The sequence below is a fragment of the Xenopus laevis genome, chromosome 4L (assembly GCF_017654675.1).
Source record: "Xenopus laevis strain J_2021 chromosome 4L, Xenopus_laevis_v10.1, whole genome shotgun sequence".
Taxonomy (NCBI): domain Eukaryota; kingdom Metazoa; phylum Chordata; class Amphibia; order Anura; family Pipidae; genus Xenopus; species Xenopus laevis.
Window position 1 is genome coordinate 13,632,468 of NC_054377.1, and position 25,579 is coordinate 13,658,046.

Below are 25,579 nucleotides of genomic sequence, written 5' to 3' on the forward strand. Positions count from 1 at the left end.
TAATTTGGATCTTATTAAGTCTACTAGAAAATCATGTAAACATTAAATAAACCCAAAAGGCTGGTTTTGCTTCCAATAAGGATTAATTATATCTTAGTTTTAGGATTTGTGGAAAGGCCACATAGGCCCGGGCCTAGGGCGGCAGAATTTTAGGGGGACGGCATCCCACCCAACCACAGGTTCAGAAGCACTGGGGATTTGCAGGAGATGCAATAGTTTTTAAAATTTCCTGTGCACCAATCCCCAGTACTCCGGACCCCATGCTGAAAATTTGCTCATGTTCACAAAGGGAGGGGAAAGGGGGTGATGAACAGCAGCAGGCCTAGGGGCGCATGCTATGTAAATCCGGCCCTGCAGGTTTCTGTGCTGCCATGTAGTAATTATCTGTATTAATTACCAATCAGCCTTATATTGTGACATTTCTATTCTATGTGTACTGTATATTGTGAGTGGGTCCCTAAGCTCAGTAAGTGACAGCAGCACAGAGCATGTGCAGTGAATCAGCAGAAAAGAAGATGGGGAGCTACTGGGGCATCTTTGGAGACACAGATCTTTACTGCTAAAGGGCTGTGGTTGACTTGGGCTGGTACAGAAGCACAAAACATCATGTACAACATTTCTAGACACTTCTTTAGTTTAACTTTCCTTGTCCTTTAAGGCTTCTTCCCTGATGATTATAGGAGCAAAGAACAAGAGGCAGGTCTCTCATGTATTTCTTGGATCGTTTGCCCTGGTGATTTGGGCAATAATTTATTGCTTTCTTTTCATTTTCTAATTGATAGTCTGATCAAAACAAATTGATTTATTGTTTCTTGCATCAAGTGGTGGGTCAGGCCGGCATCTTCAGTTCCCTCTTCAGTTCCCTCTTCAGCAGTGTGCAACCGCCGTGCGTAACTGAGGACAAGTGTGCGCAACCGCGCGTAATCGAGGACGCACGCACGTGCGCAACCGTGCGCAATAGTGCGCAACCGTGCGCAATAGTGCGCAACCGAGGACCGGCGTGCGCGGTTGTGCGTAAAACACTGACTTCAATGAGCGCACCCACATTTCACTGAGCTAACACTAATAAAATATGAGGTCCTCATCTGAATGCAGAAGTGGACTTTAGAAGGTGGCTTTCTGGTATTTATTTCTGGTATTTATTTCTGGTATTTATTTCTGGTATTTGTGCAGTTTGAGTTAAGATCCCTTTAATTTAGCGATCTCTGATGTCAGTAGAAAAGCGTTTCTAGCTTACTGGAAGGAGATGTCAGTAATCTAAAGGCCAGATGACTATTATTATTTAAAAAATGCTATTTGTATGTGTCTTACACCATGTTTGTTCTTTTTGGGTATCTGCAAGTGGATAACATTATATTTTTCTGCTTTGTTTGTAAGGTTACAGTGCAGTGGCATTTGATGGTACCCCAAGTTATGGCCACACCCCCTCTCATCATACAGCACAATTTACAAACCACTCCTTCAAGCATGAAGACCCCATCAGCCAACAGACCTCTCTAGGTAACTGCTCTTATTCACTTCCTCTACATATCAACAGCCATATCTACAGAAAATATCCTGTGTGAGCAATTACATATCTTGTGTAATAAAATATCTTGTGTGAGCAATGAAACAGACTATGCTGGGTCCCCACTCTCCAATTATTTTATTTCCATCCCACCTTTCTCCATATCTCCTCCTTCCCCATACAGCCTCCCTTCTCTCTCCCTATGGTACTTTCTTAATTCCTACCTCTATACCTCATTTTATCAAACCTTTCTTGCCATTCTTACCCCCCTCTCTTCTTCCTTACTGCCTTACTTTCCCTGCAACTTTCCTGCCCCCACCATTTTCCCTATTATTCTTACTTCAAAATTCTTCCATCCTCTTCCTAAATTCAACCTCCACCTTTTTTTCCTCATTCATTTTCCCCCTTCCTTCCTTCCTTCCTTCCTTCCTTCCTTCCTTCCTTCCTTTACTTTTTATTCCTTTGCAATAATTCTTATATTATCCTTTTAAGTCTTCTCTTTACATATCTTCAATTCCCCTTCTTTTATGTCTCCATTCATTTAAATACTTTTCTTCCTTCCTCTCCCTCTATTAAACCCCCAACATACACATTCTTAGCCCCATGTGTGTGTGTATATATATATATATATATATATATATATATATATATATATATATATATATATAGTGAATAAAGTACCCCCTCTTGTAAAATATAAGGATATTATAAGTTACTGAGGAGTTTCATGACCGAGTGTTTTTATACAGGTCATGGAACTCCAAGGTAACTTATAATATCCTCATATTTTACAACTGGGGGTACTTTATTTATTATAATACACAAATTTAAGTGAGTCATGTGACAGAAATGACATCAGAACTCACCGTTTATAACTGATGACATCAGAATTCACCGTTTATAAGGATATAATTTACAAGATATTCATGGCTTTTGTGTATTATATATATATATATTCCATTCCTTACTTCCTTTCCTTTCCAATAGTTCTTTTATTATTCTTCTCTGTAGTTGTTGTTTTCTGTCTCCAATCTTTGAAACTCAATCGTTCCTTCTTTTCTGCTTCCTCCCTATCTATCAGCATTTCTTTTTCTTTTCTTCCCCTTTATTTAACCTGCAACCTCCCCCTTCTTTGCCCCATTCAGTTTCCCGTTCCATCCCACCGTTCTCTTTCCTATCTACTTCTTCCGTTCCTAAACTTATTATATTATCCTTTGAAGTCCTCTCTTTACATGTCCCAAATTCCCCTTATTTGTTTGCCTTACAAAGTAACAGTAACCTCTCTGTATAATGAATGGCCCTGTCTCTGCATTTCTTTCATATTGAGAGATTCTCTTTCCTAGAACATAAACTCAGCAGCCAGAGATGTTTATGAAATGGAGATAGTTGTGATGTTGCGACGGGTCTCCTATAGACTGATGCAAAGAATGACATTATGTTGTACGAGCATCTCTGAAATCCCATTTGCAATTTCAAGCCTACAAATAGTCCATAAATCACTTGCTAAGGGCCTGGTCCCAGTATGTAAAGGGCCTGTGAAATGTCTGAAATCTCTTCTTTGTTAATGTGATATCATGTTCCTACAGGAGAGCAGCAGTATTCTGTCCCCCCTCCAGTGTACGGCTGTCACACCCCTACTGACACTTGTACCGGGAGCCAAGCGCTTCTCCTGAGGACTCCTTATAACAGGTAACAAGTGATATATGCACTTTCAGTTAAACCCAATGGAAACCTACCCAATCTGTAATCACAGCCGCCTCATTGTATATTGCAAATGATTAAAGCTTTATATAGGGAATTTCTTTTGTATATCACAATTGTACAACAAAACATTACTGTACAAATCCTTGGCAAGTTCTCACCTTGAATGTTCCTTCAGCTTACTGAATACAAGTACATTTGTTTATCTCATTACACTGCTAACTATAACTAAATAAATAAGACAACTGGATAAAACGTACAGCCTAACTGGCCAATACAGGCCACCATCCAACACTTGCAGAATCTGCACTACAGTTTACACACACCCACACCCCCCACACCCACACCCCGACATCCCCCCACACACCCACACACACACCCACACCCCCCTCACACACACATACACACTCACCCACACTCACCCAGACATACACACACCCACACTCACCCACACACATACACCCACAACCACACACACCCACCCACACCCCCCTCACACACACACACACACCCTCACACACACATACACACTCACCCAGACACCCAGACACACACACACACCCAAATACACCCACACACATACACCCACAACCACCCACACACATACACAGACACACACACACACACACATACACCCACACCCACATACACCCAACACCCACATACACACACACCCACCCACACACATACACACACACACACATACACACACATACACCCACACCCACATACACCCACATACACACACCCACACACATACACACCCACACACATACACACACACCCACACACACATACACCCACACACACACCCACACACCCACACACACATACACCCACACACATACACACACACCCACACACATACACACACACCCACACACATACACACACACCCACACAGGATTAAAAGGTGAAAAACATTTTTGAAAAAATAAGAAAAGTCAGTGCAATTGTATTAGATTATATGTGTCTGCAGCACATTATAAATAGTTTTCAGATGAGTGCCGTTATTTTTTATCCTTCAACCCCAGGACTTTTCTGAAGTTCTGTCTGGTTGCTGGACCATAGCTCTCTAAACAGTTCCACAGAAGAGAAGGCTGTTAAAGGGGTGGTTAACTATTAGTGCTATAGAATGGCTAATTCTAAGCAACTTTTCAATTGGCCTTCATTTTTTCAATTTTATAGCTTTAATTGCCTTCTTCTTCTGATTCTCTCCTGCTTTCAAATAGGGGTCACTGACCCCATCTAATAAACAAATGCTCTGTAAGGCTACAAATGTATTGTTATTGCTACTTTTTATTATTCACCTTTCTATTCAGTCCACTCCTATTGATATTTCAGTTTCTTATTCAAATCAATCCATGGTTGCTAGGGTCATTTTGACCCTAGCAACTAGATTCCTGAAACTGCAGACTGGAGAGCTGCTGAATAAAAAGCTAAGTAACTCAAAAACCACAATTAATAAAAAATGAAAACCAATTGCAAATTGTCTCAGAATATCCCTCTCTACATCATACTAAAAGTTGAACAACCCTTTTAAGTCAGCTATTACTGATAGGTGCAATCGCTTGAAGTACTCCCCTTCTGAATGAATGGTTTAGGCAGTTGTCCTGTTGAAGGCAAGGGGCAATAAGTTGCTCTAAAAACTCTCTAATTACCCCAAAGTAATTGCCCTGGAGCAAGCAGATCCCTCATAGCTTAACTTTACAGAGACAACCATAATAAACATGTATAATACAAACACACAGATACATAGGGGGTTATTTATTAAAGTCCGAATGCCCAAAACTTGAAAAATGCAAGTTTTTTTCTTTACTATAAAATTCGAATTTATATTTTTTTTTGGTGATTTCTTATACCCCGAGGATGGAAAAAGTCCAAATCCGAAAATCCATCATCTCAGACATGCTGAGGTTGTATATACAGTAAGTCAATGGTAGAAGTCCCGAAGATATCCTGATTTGCTCTGTTTTTTGTGCAAAAATCTGAATATTTTGCGTTTTTCTGGCAAAAATCAGAAAAATTCGTACGATTTAATTTTACCCAATTTTTCGAGTTTTTTTCCCCGCACTCAAATTTTTCAGAAAAATTTATTGATATGTAAGGGGAAATAACCCATGCGGATTTGGTCGGAGTATATTTCAGAAAATTGACACATAATTTGAATTGAGATAAATAACCCCCTAAATGTACAATTTGTTTTTACATAAGTAATATATACATATATATATATATATATATATATATATATATATATATATATATATATATATAAATATACACTGCTAAAAATATTAATATATATATATATATATATATATATATATAATAATATTATATATATATATATATATATATAATATAATATATATATAATCAGAACATAACAGAACGACTCCTCCTGTTTTACAATAATAATTTCAGACCCTGCTCAGAATATATTGTATTCCCTTCATCCCTTCCTAACATTTAGTGCAGTGAGATTTTCCAGCTATCAGTGAACTTGGCCATGCTCCTCTATTAGCCTGATAAGGCCTGTCTGGTGACTGGTACAAAGCGCTCCACTTATAGCACGGGGAAGCCATAACTCATACGCAGGCCCCCCTTTAAAGAATTACATTTTTTTTAAACAATTATTAATGAATTCTGTACCAAAATGAGGTAATTTCCTTAACCTCACTCTGTGCAACATGGCTGACGTCAAGGGAAAGAGTTAAAGTTTAGGGGGGGGTCAGCCTTCCTGTTGGATGATAATCCATATGATCACTCCAGTGGCACAAATGGAGCAAAAAAGGATTAACGGCCGGGCACTCAGAGTAAATTCCTGGCGATACTTTCAATTACTCAAAATGTTTTAAATGTAAGCTAAATATTTAGAAAAATCAGCACGGACATGGGATAGAAATTTAAGTGTATATCACACTCACCGCTCTGCAGTATGAACATATAAACTCAACGGTGTCATTGTGTAATCCAATTTTAATGGAGAACTAAACCTTAAAAAAACAAGTAGGCTATAAATGTTGCACATTAAGTTTTGTGCTTCTGTACCAGCCCAAGGCAACCACAGCCCTTTAGCAGTAAAGATCTGTGTCTCCAAAGATGCCCCAGTAGCTCCCCATCTTCTTTTCTGCTGATTCACTGCACATGCTCTGTGCTGCTGTCACTTACTGAGCTTAGGGACCCACTCACAATATACAGTACACATAGAATAGAAAAGTCACAATATGAGGCTGATTAGTAATTAATACACATAATTACTACATGGCAGCACAGAAACCAGTGCAATTAGCATCAGAATTTAATAATCAGCAAACCTGTAGCATCAGCTTATATTACAGCCAGGGAAGCTCATTTTCTGCTGGATAATTAGTGACGAGCCCTAAGCTTAGCTTCTCAACAGCCAATCAGAGCCCACTGAGCATGTGAGTGTCACAGACACTTTCCAAGATGGTGACCCCCTGTGACAAGTTTGAAGTCCTGGATCATTGCTGCTATTGACAAGCTGAGACTTTAGCCTCGTGCAATAAGTTCACTATATAAAATGTGGCATTTTTAACCATATTCGTTTTTAGCTCTCCTTTAATGATGGACATTTTTAAGGCTTTTTTTAGGAAATTCTTGTTGAATATGTTTATTGTCTGTATGGTACACCCCAAGTCTGAAGTATCCTTGTCCTATAAGTCATCAGTTCTGCTTACTTCTTCTATTAGTGTATCACATTCTGTGGTATAGATTAGATGTATTAGAATTTGAAACAGATTCCCTGTAAATTCTGGTTAAAAAAGGGCTGTGATTCAGTAAATACTTGAGAATTTATGCAAATCCCATGTTTCCCATAATTCTCTGTGTTTGACATAAGCGGACCACACACATGAAGATCAAAGGTTGCCAAACAAGCAGGTCTTCCCCCCCCCATATGCCCACCTTCAGCTGGGTGATAGGCTGATTTGATTGGCCCTCGGGCCAATGATTGGATCATAAGAAAGTAAATGCAGCACATCAGATGAGACCCTCACCCCAAGAGTTCTCACCCCAATGGGAAAATCAGACCTGCCTAGTCGATATGTGCCCAATATTTTGCTCAGATACCAGTTGTACCAGCCCAATACACAGGTCTGGAAGAAGAACATCACCAGCTTTGATCGACCCATGTACCTAACATTTGCTCTTTTCAAGCCAGGGAGTCGCCATCATGTAGATTGTAAGCTCTGTTTAGTGGCGTAACTAGAGTGTGACGGTCTGACGGATCCCCCTGTAAAAAAATCTTCAGAAGAGCCCAGTGCACTCCGACCTTATCCTCCCGCCCACTCTCTGCCCAATGCCCACCCAGACTCCACCCACTCCCCGCCCAGACACTGCCTACTCCCCTCCCAGACTCCTCCCCTCCCAGAATCCGCCCCTTGTCGACACATTCTGCTTTCCCGCCATAGGTAAGAGAGCGGCTGGGGGTGTTTTTTTTGGATGTAGAGGAAGCAGCTTCCCCTATAGTTATGCCACTGACTCTGTTGATCAAAACTTTACTTTCTGTATTGATTAGTATTTGTACACAACTTGTATGTTGGATGTATACACTCTTCTCTTGTAAACACTGTGCAATATGTTGGCGCTTTGTAAATACGATACAAGTGCGTGTTAATGTTGAGCGTACAGGTATGGGATCTGTTATCCGGAAACCCGTTGTCCAGAAAGCTCCGAATTACGCAAAGGCCGTCTCCCATAGACTCCATTTTATCCAAATATTCCAAATTTTTTCAAATGATTTATCTGTAATAATAAAACAATACCTTGTACTTGATCCCAACTAAGATATAATTAATCCTTATTAGAAGCAAAACCAGCCTATTGGCTTTATTTCATGCTTACATGATTTTCTAGTAGACTTAAGGTACGAAGATCTAATTTAGGGAAAGATCTATTATCCGGTAAACCCCTGATCCCAAGCATTCTGGATAACAGGTCCTATACCTGTATATATGCAGTGCAAGTCCTGCTTCACTGCAATGAAAGTGCACTTGTGTTATCATTTCCCCTTCAGCTGACAGTCAGTAAATCAGTTACAGCCTCCCCTTCGGCAGTGAAAAGGTTATCCAGTATGTAATATGAGTCACGCTGGTGAATGGGGGAGTCTCAGTGTAGATTAAAGCTGTAACCACTGCGGGGTCAAGCACCATCATCTTTTCTCTTTAGGCCAAAACAAACTCTGGATGATCTACGGCTCGGTTCCTTTAAAGTTCCTCTTTGCGGGGTAAAAAGTTCCTTTTTTCTTTCATACGACTCCAAAACTCATCATTCCTCCACTTTGTATAGTAGAACTAGTAGTAAAAGAGAAATCTACTTGTAGAGCTTTGATATCTCAGCCGGCGTGGAATGGTCAATGAAGCAGCGAACGCAAAAATGGCTGGAAACGACCACGGGACAAAAAATAGAAAATGGGGATTCCTTTGTACAGTGGATCTGTTTGTAAAATGTAGGCTTGGGGTTGGACTGGCCTGTCGGGATACCAGCAATAAACAGATAGACCCCAATAGCCTTTTATCTTGGGCCTATTGCCTGATAGGCCCAAGAAACATGGGGGCAAATTCACTAAGATTCGTAGTTGCGCCAGGCGTAACTTCGCCGCACTTCGCCAGGCGTAGTTTCGCCAGCGCTTCTCAAATTCACTAAAATCCGAAGTTGCGCTCAGGGGTAGCGTAAGGTTGCGAAGTTGCGCTAGCGTTGATTCGCTAAGTAAAGCGAAGTTACGCTAGCGAAGGCTAATTTGCATACGGCGCCAAATTCAAATTTCAATGGAGGAACACGTATCTGCACTACAAATGGCTAGAAAAGCTTTAAAACATCAAATAAAAATTTTATTTTGCCCTACACATGTGCCCACTGTATAGGTAAGTTGCCATGAGTCAGGAAATGTAGGGGGGAAGGAGGGGAGCCCCAAAAATGTTTTCGATCTTTTTCAGCCTATCACCCATAATGTAGAAAACACGCCAGCGTTTTTTGGGACGTAGAAAAAATTTTAACTTTTTTTGAAGCAATCCCTATCTACTCTATTGCGCTTCGCCTGGTCTGAGGTGGCGAAGGAAGTCTAGCGTAAAAGGTAGCGTTCAGTACACTGCGCGCGTTAGTGAATTTGCGTAGTTACGTCGCTAGCGAAACTTCACCAGGCGTAAGGGTGCGAAGTAACACTAGCGAAACTACGCCAGCGTTCATTAGTGAATTTGCGCAGTAACGAAAATGCCAAACGCTAGCGAAGTAACGCTAGCGTTCGGCGCTTCGGCGCTTAGTGAATTTGCCCCATGGTTGGGCAAAACAAAACTCTTTGCTGGGGTTTATTGTGCCATGTTATCCAGGACTACTTCATCTCGCTCTACGGCTTGTTGAAAGACAACATGAGGCTGGGTAGATCACAGAGTAACCCAGAAACGTAAAGCTACGGCACTGGCAGTTAGGTCCCTGGTAGAGGACACAGTAGACGTATTGGTGCCATTTAATGCTATGCGGGCTGATAGCTATTGTCCTTGTGATCCAAGCACACCAACAACGGGTTTGTCTTTGTGTTGCTAATGTGGACTCTCGCCCTGGTACATGGATTATCTAGGGTTTGTATGATTTAATGCATCTCCTATGGAATTTAGCTGTGGTTTTAACACATTTGAATGTGGTTTATGGCCCCTGTTTCTCTAGTGGGTCCCCAGTATGACAATGTGTTTATGAGTTAGCTGCATCACATCTTTTGGGCAGACTAAGGCCCCAAGTCTTAATAGCCATCCCAGGGATGAAAACCTCCCTCCAGTGACCACAGGCCTCTTCTTCTTCAACTCTGGTTCCACGTTTTGGAATATCCCATAAACAGATAACAAAATCCTCTCATCCTCTCTGCCAATAGCTCTCTAGCCATTTCCAGGCCTTATCTTACTGCAGTCATTCTAAACAATACATTATCTGAGTTCTCTAATGAGTTTGAAAATAGAGAACTCTTTAAAAAAAAGTGTGTGGTTTCCATAGAATATTTGGTTTCATTCTATCATTGTTAGTTAGGTTTTGAGGAAAGGGGGGCCCACACAGTTCATGACTTGAATAAGAACTTGGTGCTTCCCTTTGCAGAGTTTTGCATTGACTTGTTTGCTCGCCTTTTGTTACATATGCCCCGTGTGCAAATATAGCCTTGTAATACACAAGAGTCCTGAATATCCTGTAAATAAGATCCCTAGAAATGGTCCTTAGTGATGTCATTTGTTAGAACTGGTGCTTAATGATGTCATTTGTTAGAATTGGTGCTTAGTGATGTCATTTGTTAGAATTGGTGCTTAGTGATGTCATTTGTTAGACTTGGTGCTTAGTGATGTCATTTGTTAGAATTGGTGCTTAGTGATGTCATTTGTTAGAATTGGTGCTTAGTGATGTCATTTCCGTCAAGTGCATCTCCCCCTTGCAACCCTCATTTCTCATGAATCTATGGATATCAAATAATTTGAATTATTTCCTTTTTCTCTCTCTGTACTTTATACACGACCCGAACTAAGATATCATTAATCCTTACTGGACCCAATCCTGTTGGGTTTAATGAATGCTTAAATGATTTTTAGTAGACATAATGTATGGAGATTCAAATTACAGAAAGACCCCTTGAAGAAAACCCCAAGTCCCAAGAATTCTGGATAACAGGTCCCATACATATTTGTATTGCAGTGCACTGTATATCCGTTATAAAATTATTGACTAAGATTGCAAGTATTGAGGTTCTACAGACTGCCTTGGTCATGATCCTTCTCCTTCCAGCTGACCTATTTCAACAGTATAAATTCAATTGAAAGGGGAAAAGAGGGGCACAAGGTGACAGAAAAAGGGAAAGAAAACAATTAAATGACAGAGAGGGCGTGAAGATGGTAACCCTCTATAGAAACTATAATTAAGAAGAAGGGCTGAGTATATGAAACAATATACTGAACATAGTTCCCTGTTAAAGAAACCAGTCGTTTTTGCTTGTTTTTAGATCTAATAGCATATATAATAGATAGTGTCCTGTCATGAACCATCCCTCACTTACTGTGTTAGTAAAGGGTCAAACCATTGGAATCCAGAAGGCTTTTAATTTACAGGCTCTATGAGCCACCAGGGACCTCTCAGACATGGTGCTGATTTACTGTGTGATTTTTGACAAAGTTCAGTCCCTTGAACGTTCAGTGAAAGCCCCTCGAATTTCTTACTGTCTGGGAACCCCCCACTTAGGTTATGTCTATTTAGTAAGGTGAAGATATATGTCTGATGACTCTTGCTTCTATGTCCTGGGCTTCATTTCTCACTGAACGTTTATACCTAACAGGACAGTTCACTATTGTATTTCTTACATGCACATTAAATGGCCTCTATACAAATATTTAGCAGAGGAAACCTTGTAGATTTATTGTCTGTCTGTATCAGTGAGGGTCGTTCTGGCTGAAGTTATGCCTTTGTACATACATATATTGTTTATTGGGTTAACTATACCCTTGATGATGGCAGACAAAGGCCCTGGTTGCTTTACCATGGCATGTATTTGTAATTAAGACAGTGTCCTAAATTATAAATGGTGCTACTAGACTGAAGAAGACTAATGCCGGACAGCTGAAGAAGAAGCAAGGCCCATGTTATGCTGAAATTGCAATCCTATACTAACTCCTTCATGGACGTAGGGGGAAAGCCATAAGCCAACAAGGAAGGGTGCAGCTGCTGCGATGAGCCAGGTGCCTTAAGGTGGTATTTTCCCAATGGTAAATAGAAGCCATCTCTGGTAACTTTAAGATCCAAGTAACATTGTGGCATTGGTTCCACTGACAAATGGCACCAGGGCCAGGGCCACCCCTCAAGTATTAGATAATAGATAGAGTATAGACAACAAGGCATTGTGCCTGTTATAGAAAGACAATTATAGAACCCCACTCAAAACTGCATTTTTTTGGATTTTCACCTAGGGTTCAATCATCTGTGACATAAAGAAATTGTACAATGCCTTAGTTCCCAGAATCTAGAATGCTCTGATTTAGTGGCTTTTAGAATTTTTGGGCTCAAGTATGCCTTTAGGCTCCAGAATTTGTTCAGGCCCCTTCAAAAGCAAGTTACATATACAGTATAGTCCCATATAGAATTCTAAGAACAGCAGATTAGTGTTTGTCAGGGGGGGTATCGGCTCCCAGCGGGGGAAGTCCGGACCAAGGAGGAAGCTTCGGGTAAAGGTCAAAGTTAGCAGTACAGACAAGTACTAGGAATAATGGTAGTTAAATCCAGGCTGTAGTTCAATAGGCAGATAGATAAATAGCAAAGTCAAGGTACAGGCAGGGTCAAAAGGAATGCTTAAAACAAATCATAATCAGGCATTGAACCGGCATCCTGGGCGTCCTTTTATTTTGAATTTGGCGCCAAAATGCGGTGTCGTGGCGTCACGCATTTGCATGCTGACGTCAACATGCCAGCGCCCAAACCCACTCCGCGACCATGGGTGCTTCCATCTTGGATTTGCTGCGCCCGGGAACAGGAGCTTCGCATATCTGGTCTTTTGGTCTTCAAGCTGAACTTCAAGGAACATCTAGGATAGGAAATAATATGAAGCTTATCCTCATTTGTCTTCATGCTGTCCCATCCTTTGCTTTCAGCTTTCTGGTGGCCAAGATTTATTACTTGTAATTCTTGATTTTCTCTCATAATTCCTTTGTAATTGTGGCCACACTCTGAGATGAAATGGATGCAATGGCACTTGCATTGTTACACAAATTGGGTGCAAGTGGGTGTGTGGGACTTATGGGCATAACTCTGCTGCACCTGTTGATGAAAGTCGCTGTGGGAAGCCTGGGGCTACTGCCAGGTCCAGGGTAACAGAAACTCCAGGGTTCCCCAGGGTCAGTAGAGGCCGTTGTTCAGAAGAAGCAGGATGGACTCATTGGCAACTATGTAGAAGTGCAAGAATGTTTGTACCCTAATGAATTCACTCAATATGCACTTTCCACTATGTCCTTTTTAGACCAGGCCCATTCATAAATATTGCATGACCCTGGCACAAGATAATGTTTTTTTTTGGTATTCTCTTCTTTTAATGAATTGAATCCATGATAACATAGTACTCATACCCAGAGGCAGCTTTAAGCTTCTAGGTCCAGTGCTTTTGGCTGGGGGATGTGCTCCCTTTGACGAACAATTAAAATGGGACAGGTTTTAGAAAAAAAACAAATGAGAATGTTCAGGATACAATTGAGATTGCTGAGCCAAACAAACATGTATATGTCTGCTGGCTGATTAGTCAAAACATGTTTATGAACTCATCGCCTTGTGCTGCTGCTCGACAGCAATGTTTTTGTTTGGAGATAACTTTTTGTCACACTGTAACTTCATCAGGCGATGGTGTTCCTGCGTCTGGCAGCTCTGGGTGCCGAATTCATAACTAAACAATAGGAACAGCAGAGTGTTCATAACCTTCACCTGTGAGAACACATTATCGTTATTCTGTTATTCTGTCGGAAGTGAGGGAACAGCGAGCAGAGATTCATTATATAGGATATAGTATTAGAAAGGGTGGGGTATGGTATATAGGATGTTGGTGTAATATGTTCTGAATATTATAAATTAAAATTTTTTTCTTATTTGAGATTAGATATATGATTTATTTTTTTGTGCACAGGCCTGATATACTTTGAGTGCTGCACCTCAAAATAGGGATTCAGGGCTCGGTTCGGGATTTGGCCAGGATTCAGCCTTTTTCAGCAGGATTCGGATTACTGAATCAGAATCTGAATCCTAATTTGCCTATGTAAATTAGGGACGGAGAGGGAAATAGCGTGATTTTTTGTCACAAAACAAGGAAGTAAAAAAATGTTTCCCCTTCCCATCCCTAATTTGCATATGCAAATTAGGATTTGAATTTGGTTCGGTATTCCGCCGAATCCTTCGCGAAGGATTCAGGGGTTTGGCAGAATCCAAAATAGTGGATTCGGTGCAAACCTACCTCAAAATAAAACAGTACTATACAGTACATGCACTTGCCTGAACTGTTAGGTCCCATTTTTGGCACAGGGCAGGGATAATTGGAAAATGTTGATCAAACATGGGGGCATTGTGCCCTAGAAGAAAGTACCTGCGGTATTTATGGAAGACATGCACTGGCCTGAGCCACAAGGTTGGAGATTCTAGACATGTACTATTTATTCTGTTGTTAATTAATTTATGTTGTTTATAGGATATCCTAAGTTCCTTTGGGGGTATCCCTGGTTGTATGTTTATCACGTTTCTTGGATGCTAACAAAAGTCAACAAATGCCTGAAACTGCCCCTTAGACTGGGACAATAAGGACCATTTAATTTAACCCCAGCTGCAGGTGCAAAAAAGACATTTAAGGCCCCCATACATGGGCCATTAAAAGCTGCAGAGAGACCGAGTTGGCAGCTTATTGGTCTGTGCATGGAGCCATCCGACGGGCTGCTCCGATCGATATCTGGCTGAAAATCCCGCTGGATCTTGGCCGCATCTATGCGGTCCTGTGATCCGACCGCCCGTATCTAATCCATTATGATCCGATCGTTGGGCCCTTCACTTCAATGTGGGCATATCGGGGCGAGATCCACTCATTTGGCGATAGCGCCAAACGAGTGGATCTTTACGTCTATTGTGAGCGGATCTCTACGTCTATGGTGAGTGCACGGAAGCCCTGTCCTTACCACTTGACATAAGACAGTTAGTAAGGACAGGGTCGGACTGGGCCAGCAGGAAATCAGTGGGCTCTCTTGGGCCTCATGACCCAGGCCTGTCCTCTGCCAGGACCAACTCCTGGTAGTTTTTAGGTGGAGGAGGGAAAATACAAGAGATGGAGGGGCAGTCAGTGCATTGGGGGCCAGACAGTGCATTTGGTGGGCGCATGGTTGGTTGGTTGGTTGGTAAATGCATTGGGTTTGGTGGATTGGGTAGGCAGATGGATAGGTGCGGGGAGTTTTCCACTGGATTAGGAGAAGTTGGTCTTTAGGATTGGGACCCTGAACCACCCAGGGCGATCCTGGTTAAGTACAGGGCTTCATCAGCCAGTGTCCCCTTCGGTTCTTTAATACAATAAAAATATGAACTATTAGCTCTCATTTATGGCTAGTGATGAGTGAATCTGACCCATTTTGCTTCGCCGAAAATCCGTGAAACATTCAAAAATCTGCCAGAATGCATTGAAGTCTATGGACGACAACATTTTTGTTGCGCGACAATTTTTTTCCCCCCTTTTGGGTGAGAAATTCCACTCTTCACTATTTATTGCTCTAGCTCCAATGGGCAGAAGCATAAATTGACACGAGTGTGCTTTTGCTTAACCTTTGCCAGGAGCTTAAATGTTTCCAGCTGACTCTAAAAATAAATAAAGCCCCCAAAAGAATGCAGGTAACGTAAACTGGATTGTGCTGAGGTTTCAGCCTGTTTATTCAGATGCAGACGGGAATGAATCCGGAGCTGAGCGTTAATGCACATGACTCCATTTTAAAATATATCGTTTATAACCTGATGCCCCTTGGACCCTATGAGGTTAATGAAATTCATTAGCTGGCGGCTAGTAACTTGGCAGTCCCTGTTTCATAACAAAAGTTAACGGTTTCTACCAAAGAAAACAATGGCCCTGTGATACATTGAGATTAATGGAGAAAAGAAGAATTTGATGCCTTTTTGCTGAAAAGAGCTCAAAATTAAGAGAAAACAGGGCAAGTTAAAAATGACGTGTCAACTAAATGAGAATTACAGAGAAACTCCTGCTGTAAGTGTCCTGGGATGGTATTTCTAATAAATTATTAATTACACGAGTGTAACAGCAAGAATTTGTGGAATTGCTGAGAGCAGTGGCACGGCCCAGCACGGGGGGCTTCAGAGAGAACCTGCTCCTATAATAAGTGCATCTGGGGAACACAATAGAAGCCAAAGCTCACAGGGAGTTGTACCCTTATAATACAAATTAATCCTACATCGAAAAAATATTCTATAGCTGATTAGCAATATACATAAACCTTGTGACCCTCCTGGGCAAAACCAGTATGAACACAAGGTTTCTATAGCAGGGGACACTAGACTTTTAGCCTTCATTCTCATTGGTGAATTTTTCTGTATTAGTTTGGTTAATGCAAAGGGGCAATTTGTTGGAGGGTCCTCTATAATGAGATCTGCAGGTACTCTGGTTTCTTCCCACCCTCCAAAAATGACACAGGAAGGTTAATTGGCTCCTAATGAAGTTGCCCCTAGTGCAGCGTCAGACTGGGGGGCAGATTCCCTAAAGGGCGAAGTGACTAACGCTAGCGAAAACTCACCAGCGTGACGTCATTTTGTAACTACGCAGATTCCCTAACAGGTGAAGGTGATATCGCTAGCGTCGCTTCACACTCTAACTTTAGATTTCGCTTTGGCGAAGGGATGTAATTCCACAAATTCAGTAAAATGCGGATTTTAACGAATTTTACCTCTTGTGCCAGACTTGCCTTCACCGCCTCAGTCCAGACAAAGTGCAATGGAGTGCATAGGACTTCCTCAATTTTTGGTTTAAAAATGTTCTAAGTCCCAAAAAACGCTGGCGTCTTTTCCTTTTTTCAGGGTGATAGGCTGCAAAAGACCGTAAAAAATTTTTGGGTTCCCCCATACATTTCCTAATATATGGCACATAAACTATACACTGGGCTCATGTGTAGGGCAATATAACAACTCTATTTTCTTTTATTAAGGTTTCCCGGGCTTGTGTATAATGTAATGTATTTGCTGCAACATATACGTCCATTCAACTTTCAATTCCCGCTGTATGCAAATTAGCCAACGCTAGCGCAACTTCGCCAGCGTTCGGCGCCCTGGACGAACTTCGCATTTTAGGGAATTAGCGTTGTCTTGCCGAATTTACACCTGACGAAGTGTTGTAAAGTGGGTGAAGCGGTCGCTAGCGAATTTGCGCCACTTAGGGAATTTGCCCCTGGGGCGGTCTCGGCCCACCGGGGTTCCAGCATTGGGGCTCACACCCCCCTGGCCCCCTTACCACCCTCCACGCCCCCTGCCTCATCTGCGGTGTACCTTTTTTTTGCAATCAGGTCAGGGGGGAGCAGATATCGGGTGCAGGAAGCTCACAATCTAATGCACCCATGGGGATCAGATCTGGGCTGGCAGGGCCCACTGGTTTTTTTTTCCCGGTGTCCCGCCGGTCCAGTCCGACCCTTCCCGAATATGACAGGGATCTTCAGTGTCAGACTGGGGCGTGTGGGTCCCACTAGGGATGCCAACGCAGGGTCCTCCGGCTCTCCACACCCCAGTTGTGTAACTTGGAGCTGTCCTAACTCACCCCTCCATGAGCTGCGTATCTCACTTACCTCTACTTGCAGCCATGATCAGGGGCGGGCTATGTTTTGGATCAGGGGGATAATACTAATAATAATGCTAATATAGGTATGGAAACTGTTATCCGTTTTATCCAAAATAATCAACATGGAAGCAAAACCAGCCTATTGCGTTTATTTAATGTTCATATGATTTTCTACTAGACTTAAGGCATGAAGATCCAGATAACAGAAAGGCCCATTATCTGGAAAGAGTCCCGAGAATTCTGGATAACAGGTCCCATACCTGTAATACATACTAGCCTATCACTGTAATTGAACATTGCAAATAACCAGTTTTAAACATTCCCTGCAGCGATAATCTCTACCAAATGGAATGTATGACATGGAATCAGATGAATTTGGGATCTTCGCTAAAAAGGTCAGTTATCAAAATGTCTATGTTGCTGGCATGTACGTGTTGTTTTATATCCGCAAAATCTACTGGGGAATATGGATACATGAATCAAATAAAGCAGGAGTGGAGCTCATTTGTCAAATTTGCCCCAGTGCAGAAACCAATTAGAATTTAGCTTCCCTTATTCCTCCTGCAGTAGATCCATTGCTGATTGGTTGCTAGGGGGTTATTACTCTGGAGACACTCTGCTCAGTATTAGTATCCCCTTTTATTTTTGCAATGCATGAAAATATAAGTATCTTTTTCCATGGACTTGGAAATGAGTTTTTTATGTGAGTTCTCAGCCTCCCTTACAAATTGATAGAGAGGGCTTATTTATTTTCTTACACATTGTGACAACGGGGATTAACGTGGCGGAAACAAATATACCTTGAGCCTGGTCCAACAAATGAATGTAAGGATATGGGGTTATCTGCTGAATTTATAGGACACAATAGCGATGTGAGAACAGGGAGAAAGCTCATGTTCTGCCTCCATGGGTTCACAGGCGGTCAGTAAAGAGAAGCGCTTGACCCTCACATGCTTTAGGAGTAATGAATGGCAATGCACATGGATGATCTATGGAGATAGGCTTGTTTTTTTCTATTTTTCCTGTTCTTTTTAGGCCAGAATCTGTGGAAAATCAGCTCTAGACATAGCCTCATCTTTAAGACCCAGAGCCAAAATATTTATGTCTTCCTAAGCCGAGAGTTACAATGCACAGCCCAGTATATGTCTGAAATCAGGGGCCAGGGACATAGTCTTCCCTCCTCATAGAGCGTCCAAAGGATTTAGCTCTGAATAAAATACGGGCTGCTCCGAGAAATTATTATGCCTTTGGTAAATGCCTGTATTGCTTCTTGAATCAGAGATTAGGGGGGCACCTCTACTAGTACCATATCCGTCAAGTATGATCAATGCCATATGTGTGAGTCTGGGGGAAAGGCAGTGGGATATTTGGCACGAGAGTTATCAGTGGGTGCCAGTCTTATTCTACTCCCATTGAGGGGACATTGGGGCAGGGAGAAGAGAAGACCCTCAGCCAGTGCCAGATTCATCCTAAACTGGGGTGTTATTTTATACCCCGAGACATCACGGTGTATCCAAATGTTGCTGGACCACGACCCCTAGTCCAGTGCTGTCCAACTGTTTCCATATAGAGGGTTAATTATTTACTATACTGTATTTGGTTCTACTGGCAGCTGTAGATTTCTTCAGGCAGCTATGGGGTTGCTGAAAGCTGTAGCTCAAAAACAGCTGGAGGGCCACAGGTTGGACAAACATGATGTGTGTATCAGGGGCGTAACTTGATGTTATTGGGCCCCCATAGCAAATTATTTTGAAGGCCCCCAACATGTCTAGAGGTTGTACTATTTTACCAACATATATTAATATTGCTCATTAATTAGAGACTCATGGGGCCCCCTATACCACTTGGGCCCCCTGCAGTCTCATGGTCTGCTTTCTCTGTAGTTACACCCCTGTTAACTATATCTACCCCCCATCCTAGTTTTAGTCTTCTTGTATTTCCAGGAATCTTAGTTCTAGGCCAAGGTTCTTATCCAGTGTCGAACTGGGTGGTCCAGGCTTCCACCTTAAGACCCCCACGCCCCTCCCCAGGACCACCACACCTCCCCCAGGACCCCTGCCTCAGCCATGAGGTCCACCCAGCGCTGGAACCCCCCTCCTCCCCAGTGTGTTCCTTGTTGCATACCTTGGCCTCTAGTGATGGGCAAATCTGTCTCATTTCGCATCGCCGGAAACTTTGCGAAATTCGCGAAACGGAGAAACATTAGAGAAACTCGAATTTTGACGCCCACATCAATTTTGCTGCTGGCATTAAAGTTAATGGGCATCCAAATAATGTTGACGCACGACAGTTATGAAGTGAGCGACTTTTCCAACGCACTTCCATAATTTTGGTGTGGAAATTCACCGCAAATTCGTGCCTGGTGAATAAATTCGCCCATCACTATTGGCTTCTCTTTTTTTGCAGCCACTTTCAGGGCCGTGGGGAGGCAGCAACTCCCAGGTCTTCATCTGGAGCAAGTCTTTGTCAGTGAGCCACACCAGCAGAGCCGGGCCAACCCGGCCAGGCGCCCTAGGCAACCTGACGGGCCACGGCGCCAGCTCTGTGCGCGCTTGACTGCGCATGCACGTATTTTTTTGCCAGCGCGCAACTGCGTTTTTTTGCCAGCGCGCATGTGCGGAATTTTGCTCCAGCGTGCATGCGCAAAATGTGTTCGCGCATGCGCAGAAGCGCAAGCCAGTGGCAGTCGGGGAGAGCACGGGACCGGACACGGGGTAGGCGACAGAGCAGGTATGTGCCTGGCGCCCCCTCAGCTTTGCGCCCTAGGCACGTGCCTACTCTGCCTACCCCTAGTTCCGGCCCTGCCCACCAGGTTTTTTTCCAGGATTCGGCCTTTTTCAGCAGGATTCGGCCGAATCCTTCTGCCGGGCTGAACCGGATCCTAATTTACATATGCAAATTGGGGGTGGGGAGGGAAATCGTGTGACTTTTTGTCACAAAACAAAGAAAGTATATAATGTTTTCCCCTTCCCACCCCTAATTTGCATATGCAAATTAGGATTCAGATTCGGTTTGGTATTCGGCCAAATATTTTTGCAAAGTATTCGGCCGAATCCAAAATAGTGGATTTGGTGCATCCTTAGTTTTTTCCCAGTGTTCCACCGGTACAGTCCAACCCTGTTAAACCACAAAGCAGTTTCTGGTGCACTAATTGTACCTGACTCATGAGCAATATATAAATATATCAGTATCACTGGACTTTAAGGTTAAAGTCAGATAAAATGGCTCTCTGATGTTTTTCATGTTTTATTTGCAGTCACGGGACGACTTATGAAAACGACAGTCACAGCGCGCCAATGCTGTACAGCTGCGGGGGTCAGTACAGGATACACACACACGGGGTCTTTAGAGGAATTCAAGTAAGTGCAGTAGCGATACACTGATGATCTATGATAATGCTATGTTTTGTATGAAGATAACTCAAACAGCATACTCAGCACATTTTACATATTGAAGAGAGCTGCCATACTACTTGCATCTGCTGAGAGCTTCTTCATTGATTTATAAGGGCTTGTTACTGATGCCCCTGGGCAGCAGTGCAAGGGCACTAAGATGCACAAGAGTCATCTACGCATGCTCCTTTAAACTGGTTGCAGAACAGGGAACAAGGAAGACTCTGGTGTAAGGGAACCCTGCCCTGAGCAAGTGGTTATTCCAGGGGCCCATTTTGCATGTTGTACCTAGAGGTGTTTCCTCCAACTTGCTATTGCAACTTGCAAGCTTGCTGCAAGCACAATTGCTCAATTGGAATGCTGGCTTACAATGTTGCATTGTGGGTAAAACACAGCTATTTTCAAGTTTGCCCATAGCACCATTTAGAACATGGGCCCTGTAAAGGTGGTATTCCTTTGGTATCTATGCAAGATACAATCAAAGGGCAAGTAATGTTAAAAATAACAGTCAATGCCAATTTGATAGACACCCCCAATGACCAAAGTGCCTAGTTTATCACCCTGGCCTGGTGTACCTCTTCTTTAAAGGAGAAGGAAAGGTTAAAACGAAGTAAGCTTTATCAGAAAGGTCTTTATAAATACACCAGTAAACCCTCAAAGTAATGCTGCTCTGAGTCCTCTGTCAAAAGAAACACCACATTTCTTTCCTTCTATTGTGTACACATGGGCTTCTGTATCAGACTTCCTGTTTTCAGCTTAAACCTCCAGGGCTAGGGCTTGAGCATGCTCAGTTTGCTCCCCTCCCTCTTCCCCTCCCTCTTCCCCTCCCTGCTGTAATCTGAGCCTAGAGCTATGAGATACTCAGGCAGGAAGTGATGTCACACCAAACTAATATGGCAGCTGCTATCCTAAACTATCAGAGAGAGCTTCTAGAGTTGTTCACTCAGGTCTGGTAAAGCATTCTACAGAATAAATATAGTGTTATAGTTTGCACTATTGTGGCTAATCTATTGGCAATAAACTGCCTCAGTAGCTTTCCTTTTCCTTTAAGTCTGAGTATGTCAAGAACTACTTTACTGCACATGAACCCAGACTAGTGAACTACAAGGGGCACTAACAGGAACAGTGACACCACCACGCTCTGGAATCTAGTTTCCAGCACCAGAATATGATTAGGAAATGAGACAAAGTGGGTGAAACTTTAGCGACCAATGGGTGTCTAACAAATTGCCGCCCCCTTCTGATTTTGACTTTACTTGTCCTTAAAATGAGTAACAACCTCCTTGTGTACAGGGTGTGTTTATCCCTTTAACACCTCGGCGATATATATATCTACAAACATAGTCGTGATTCATACGTAGTTCCTGGCATGGAATGACAGTCTGGTGCTGGAGTGGGCGCTGATTAGCCGTATACACCCTGCTGTGCTATAACAGGATAGAATTATTGTGAATTTGCTGAGTGCGGAGGAGTTTACAGATGAAAATAATCCCTGGTGATTCGTAATGATGAATTTACTCGGCTGACACAAAGGTCATTTATTGTACAGAAGACTCATTGCTTTGCACACGGTATCATTAGTGAGAGTAATTAACAGCTGCTTTCGTCAGAATAAAGGATTTTTATTGGTGAGCAACGGATAGAATAAGTGTAAAAAAATAAGTTTCTCCTTAACATTCACTTGATTTAATATAGCAATGACACTAACACTTATTGGCAGCATATTTATGTTTATTATGAGTATGGACGCTCCTAATGCATTGTGATATATGTTGTTCCCCCTTAGGATGTGAGGCGCGTGCCTGGAGTGACCCCGGCTATAGTGAGATCAACAGAAGCCAATGAGAAGAGGCCATTTATGTGTGCCTACCCAGGATGCAACAAGAGATACTTCAAATTGTCGCATTTGCAGATGCACAGCAGGAAACACACAGGTACCAACTATAATGCAGTATATCATTAAGGTTATTCTTAGATACAATATCTAGGAGGTCAGGGGCATTACCCAGAATCTACTTGACTCAAAAGAGCTGCATCTGTGCACATGCTAGTTTCTCTTTTATTTATAGTAGAGTTAAATCCCCATCAATCCTGTTGGAGCTTTTATAAATTGGAAATACTTTTTGGGAGTAGCTGGAATGCTCACTATGCCCTTTCCAAAGGAGCCTACAATTACCCAAGTTTCATATTCTTGTCACTGTCTTGACCTGTGACATAACAGTTGGGGACCATTCAAATCTATATTTTGTTACACCCATACTGGGCCCAAAGGTAAAAGTCAGAGTCCTGGGTAGACTTCTATTCTGACCCTTCAACATGCAGAGATATTTCCCTACATGGGTAGATTTTAAAAAAAGGCCTCCCCTAAACCAACACCAACATCAATTTCCTGTAACAAACAGGATGGAAGTATCATACATGAAGCTGGCACTGTATTTATCCTGCCATGTATTTACCCTCAAGGAGCGCTATACAAATAAAAATATATATACATACATACATTGTATATAAAATTGGCACTGTATTTATCCTGCAGCATATTCTGGGGTATTATATATGGAATTGGCACTGTATTTATACTGCTGTGTGTTCTGGGGTATTATATATGGAATTTGCACTGTATTTATCCTGCCATGTATTTACCCTCAAGGAGCGCTATACAAATAAAAATATATATACATACATACATTGTATATAAAATTGGCACTGTATTTATCCTGCAGCATATTCTGGGGTATTATATATGGAATTGGCACTGTATTTATGCTGCTGTGTGTTCTGGGGTATTATATATGGAATTTGCACTGTATTTATACTACTGTGTGTTCTGGGGTATTATATATGGAATTGGCACTGTATTTATACTGCTGTGTGTTCTGGGGTATTATATATGGAATTTGCACTGTATTTACACTGCTGTGTGTTCTGGGGTATTATATATGGAATTTGCACTGTATTTATGCTGCTGTGTGTTCTGGGGGCATTATATATGAAATTGGCACTGTATTTATACTGCTGTCTGTTCTGGGGTATTATATATGGAATTGAACTGCATTTATACTGCTGTGTGTTCTGGGGTATTATATATGGAATTGGCACTGTATTTATACTGCTGTGTGTTCTGGTGTCTTATATATGGAATTTGCACTGTATTTATACTGCTGTGTGTTCAGGGGTATTATATATGGAATTTGCACTGTATTTATCTTGCCATGGGTTTTGGGGTATTATATAAGGAACTGGCATTGTATTTATCCAGCTACGTGTTTTGGGATGTATGACATTGGCACTATATTTATCTTGTCATCTGTTCTGGGGCATTATATATGAAATTGCATTATATTTCTCCTGCCATGTTTTCCAGGGTATTAAATATGTAACTGGCCCTTCATTTATCCTGCAATGGGTTCTGGGGTATTATACATGGAAGTAGCCCTGGGATACAAAGAGGAATCTACAGATATATATATAATGCAAAAAAAAAAAAAATCAGCCTCTACCTATGTCGTCCTACCAAGTCATGGACCATCTTAATTTTATCCTTCCACTGTAGCAGGACCAAGAAGTCCACATACTCTAAATGAAATATAAAAGCTAAGACTTGAAGCCTGTAGTTGAAGATGATATTCAGGAGAGACAGACTCTGAGGCATTGCCATCAAGTGGATTCCTTCTGGAACTTGGATTAGTTCCCACTTGCTTTTATTTAAATCCCCTCTTCGTTCATTAGAAGGTTGCAGAAACATTGGTGTTCCAAGGATATATGGGGCAGCAAATAAGTGTTCACCCCAAATGTCATTTATTGACATTACAAATTGCCTTAATTGACTTATTACATGGTCTTTCAGTGGTATCCAGGAAAGCAATTGCCCCACAAGTAAAAGTTAACTACTAATTTGCTGCTATGGTTGGCCGGACAGTGTCAAACATCTCCTGTGTTGTTACCAAAATGCTCCTCTCTGCTTCCCTCATCGTTGTTTAGCTTAAAGGTTAATGTACGATCTCTAATGTTTGTTCTTGGAAGTGGTCAAGATTAATTGTTTATCTTTTGCCTCCTTAGGGGAAAAACCATACCAGTGTGATTTCAAAGACTGCGAGAGGCGATTTTCTCGCTCAGACCAACTTAAAAGGCACCAAAGGAGGCACACAGGTCTGTAAATGTATTGTGATCCATCAGGTTAAGTTCTGGGGGAAAGGCACACAGATCAATGGCTGAACAGTTGTATTTATTTATTTTTATAGTAAGGATTGGGTGGTCTCCTGAAACAATGGTTCCAAAGCCTAAAAATTAGGTTTGCAAAGAACTAAGCCCAGTTCTTTGTGAAGACCAAGATACTATTTTTGGCACCTGTAGTGATCGAAAAAGCAAAACATAAGGAATAATGTGGGGTATTTTTCACTGTTCTCTAGCTCAGTAATCCTCAACCTTTTTGAAAAGTGAGCTACATTCAAATTTAAATAAAAGTTGGAGAGCAACACAAGCATGCTTAGGGGTGTAGTGATTTACTATTTGTAGCCCCTATGTGGACTAGCAGGCTACAGGAGGTTCTGTTTGGCTGTAAAACTGGCTTTTATGCCACCAAAGCTTGCCTCCAAGCCTGGAATTCAAAAATAAGCACCTGCTTTGAGGCCACTGGGAGCAACATTGAAGGGGTTG

At 41.9% G+C, this 25,579-nt stretch overlaps 1 protein-coding gene across 2 annotated transcripts in view; it reads left to right on the forward strand.

Moving 5' to 3' along the window:
* The window catches only part of wt1.L (WT1 transcription factor L homeolog), a 40,642-nt gene that overhangs the window by 11,069 nt on the left and 3,994 nt on the right, over positions 1-25,579 (forward strand). For both annotated transcript variants that reach the window (XM_041589124.1, NM_001085867.2), the window contains exons 2-7: positions 1,378-1,500; positions 3,094-3,196; positions 17,861-17,926; positions 20,788-20,890; positions 22,710-22,857; positions 24,983-25,072. In XM_041589124.1, the coding sequence (XP_041445058.1) occupies positions 1,378-1,500; positions 3,094-3,196; positions 17,861-17,926; positions 20,788-20,890; positions 22,710-22,857; positions 24,983-25,072 (633 nt within the window). The remainder of the gene's footprint in view (positions 1-1,377; positions 1,501-3,093; positions 3,197-17,860; positions 17,927-20,787; positions 20,891-22,709; positions 22,858-24,982; positions 25,073-25,579) is intronic.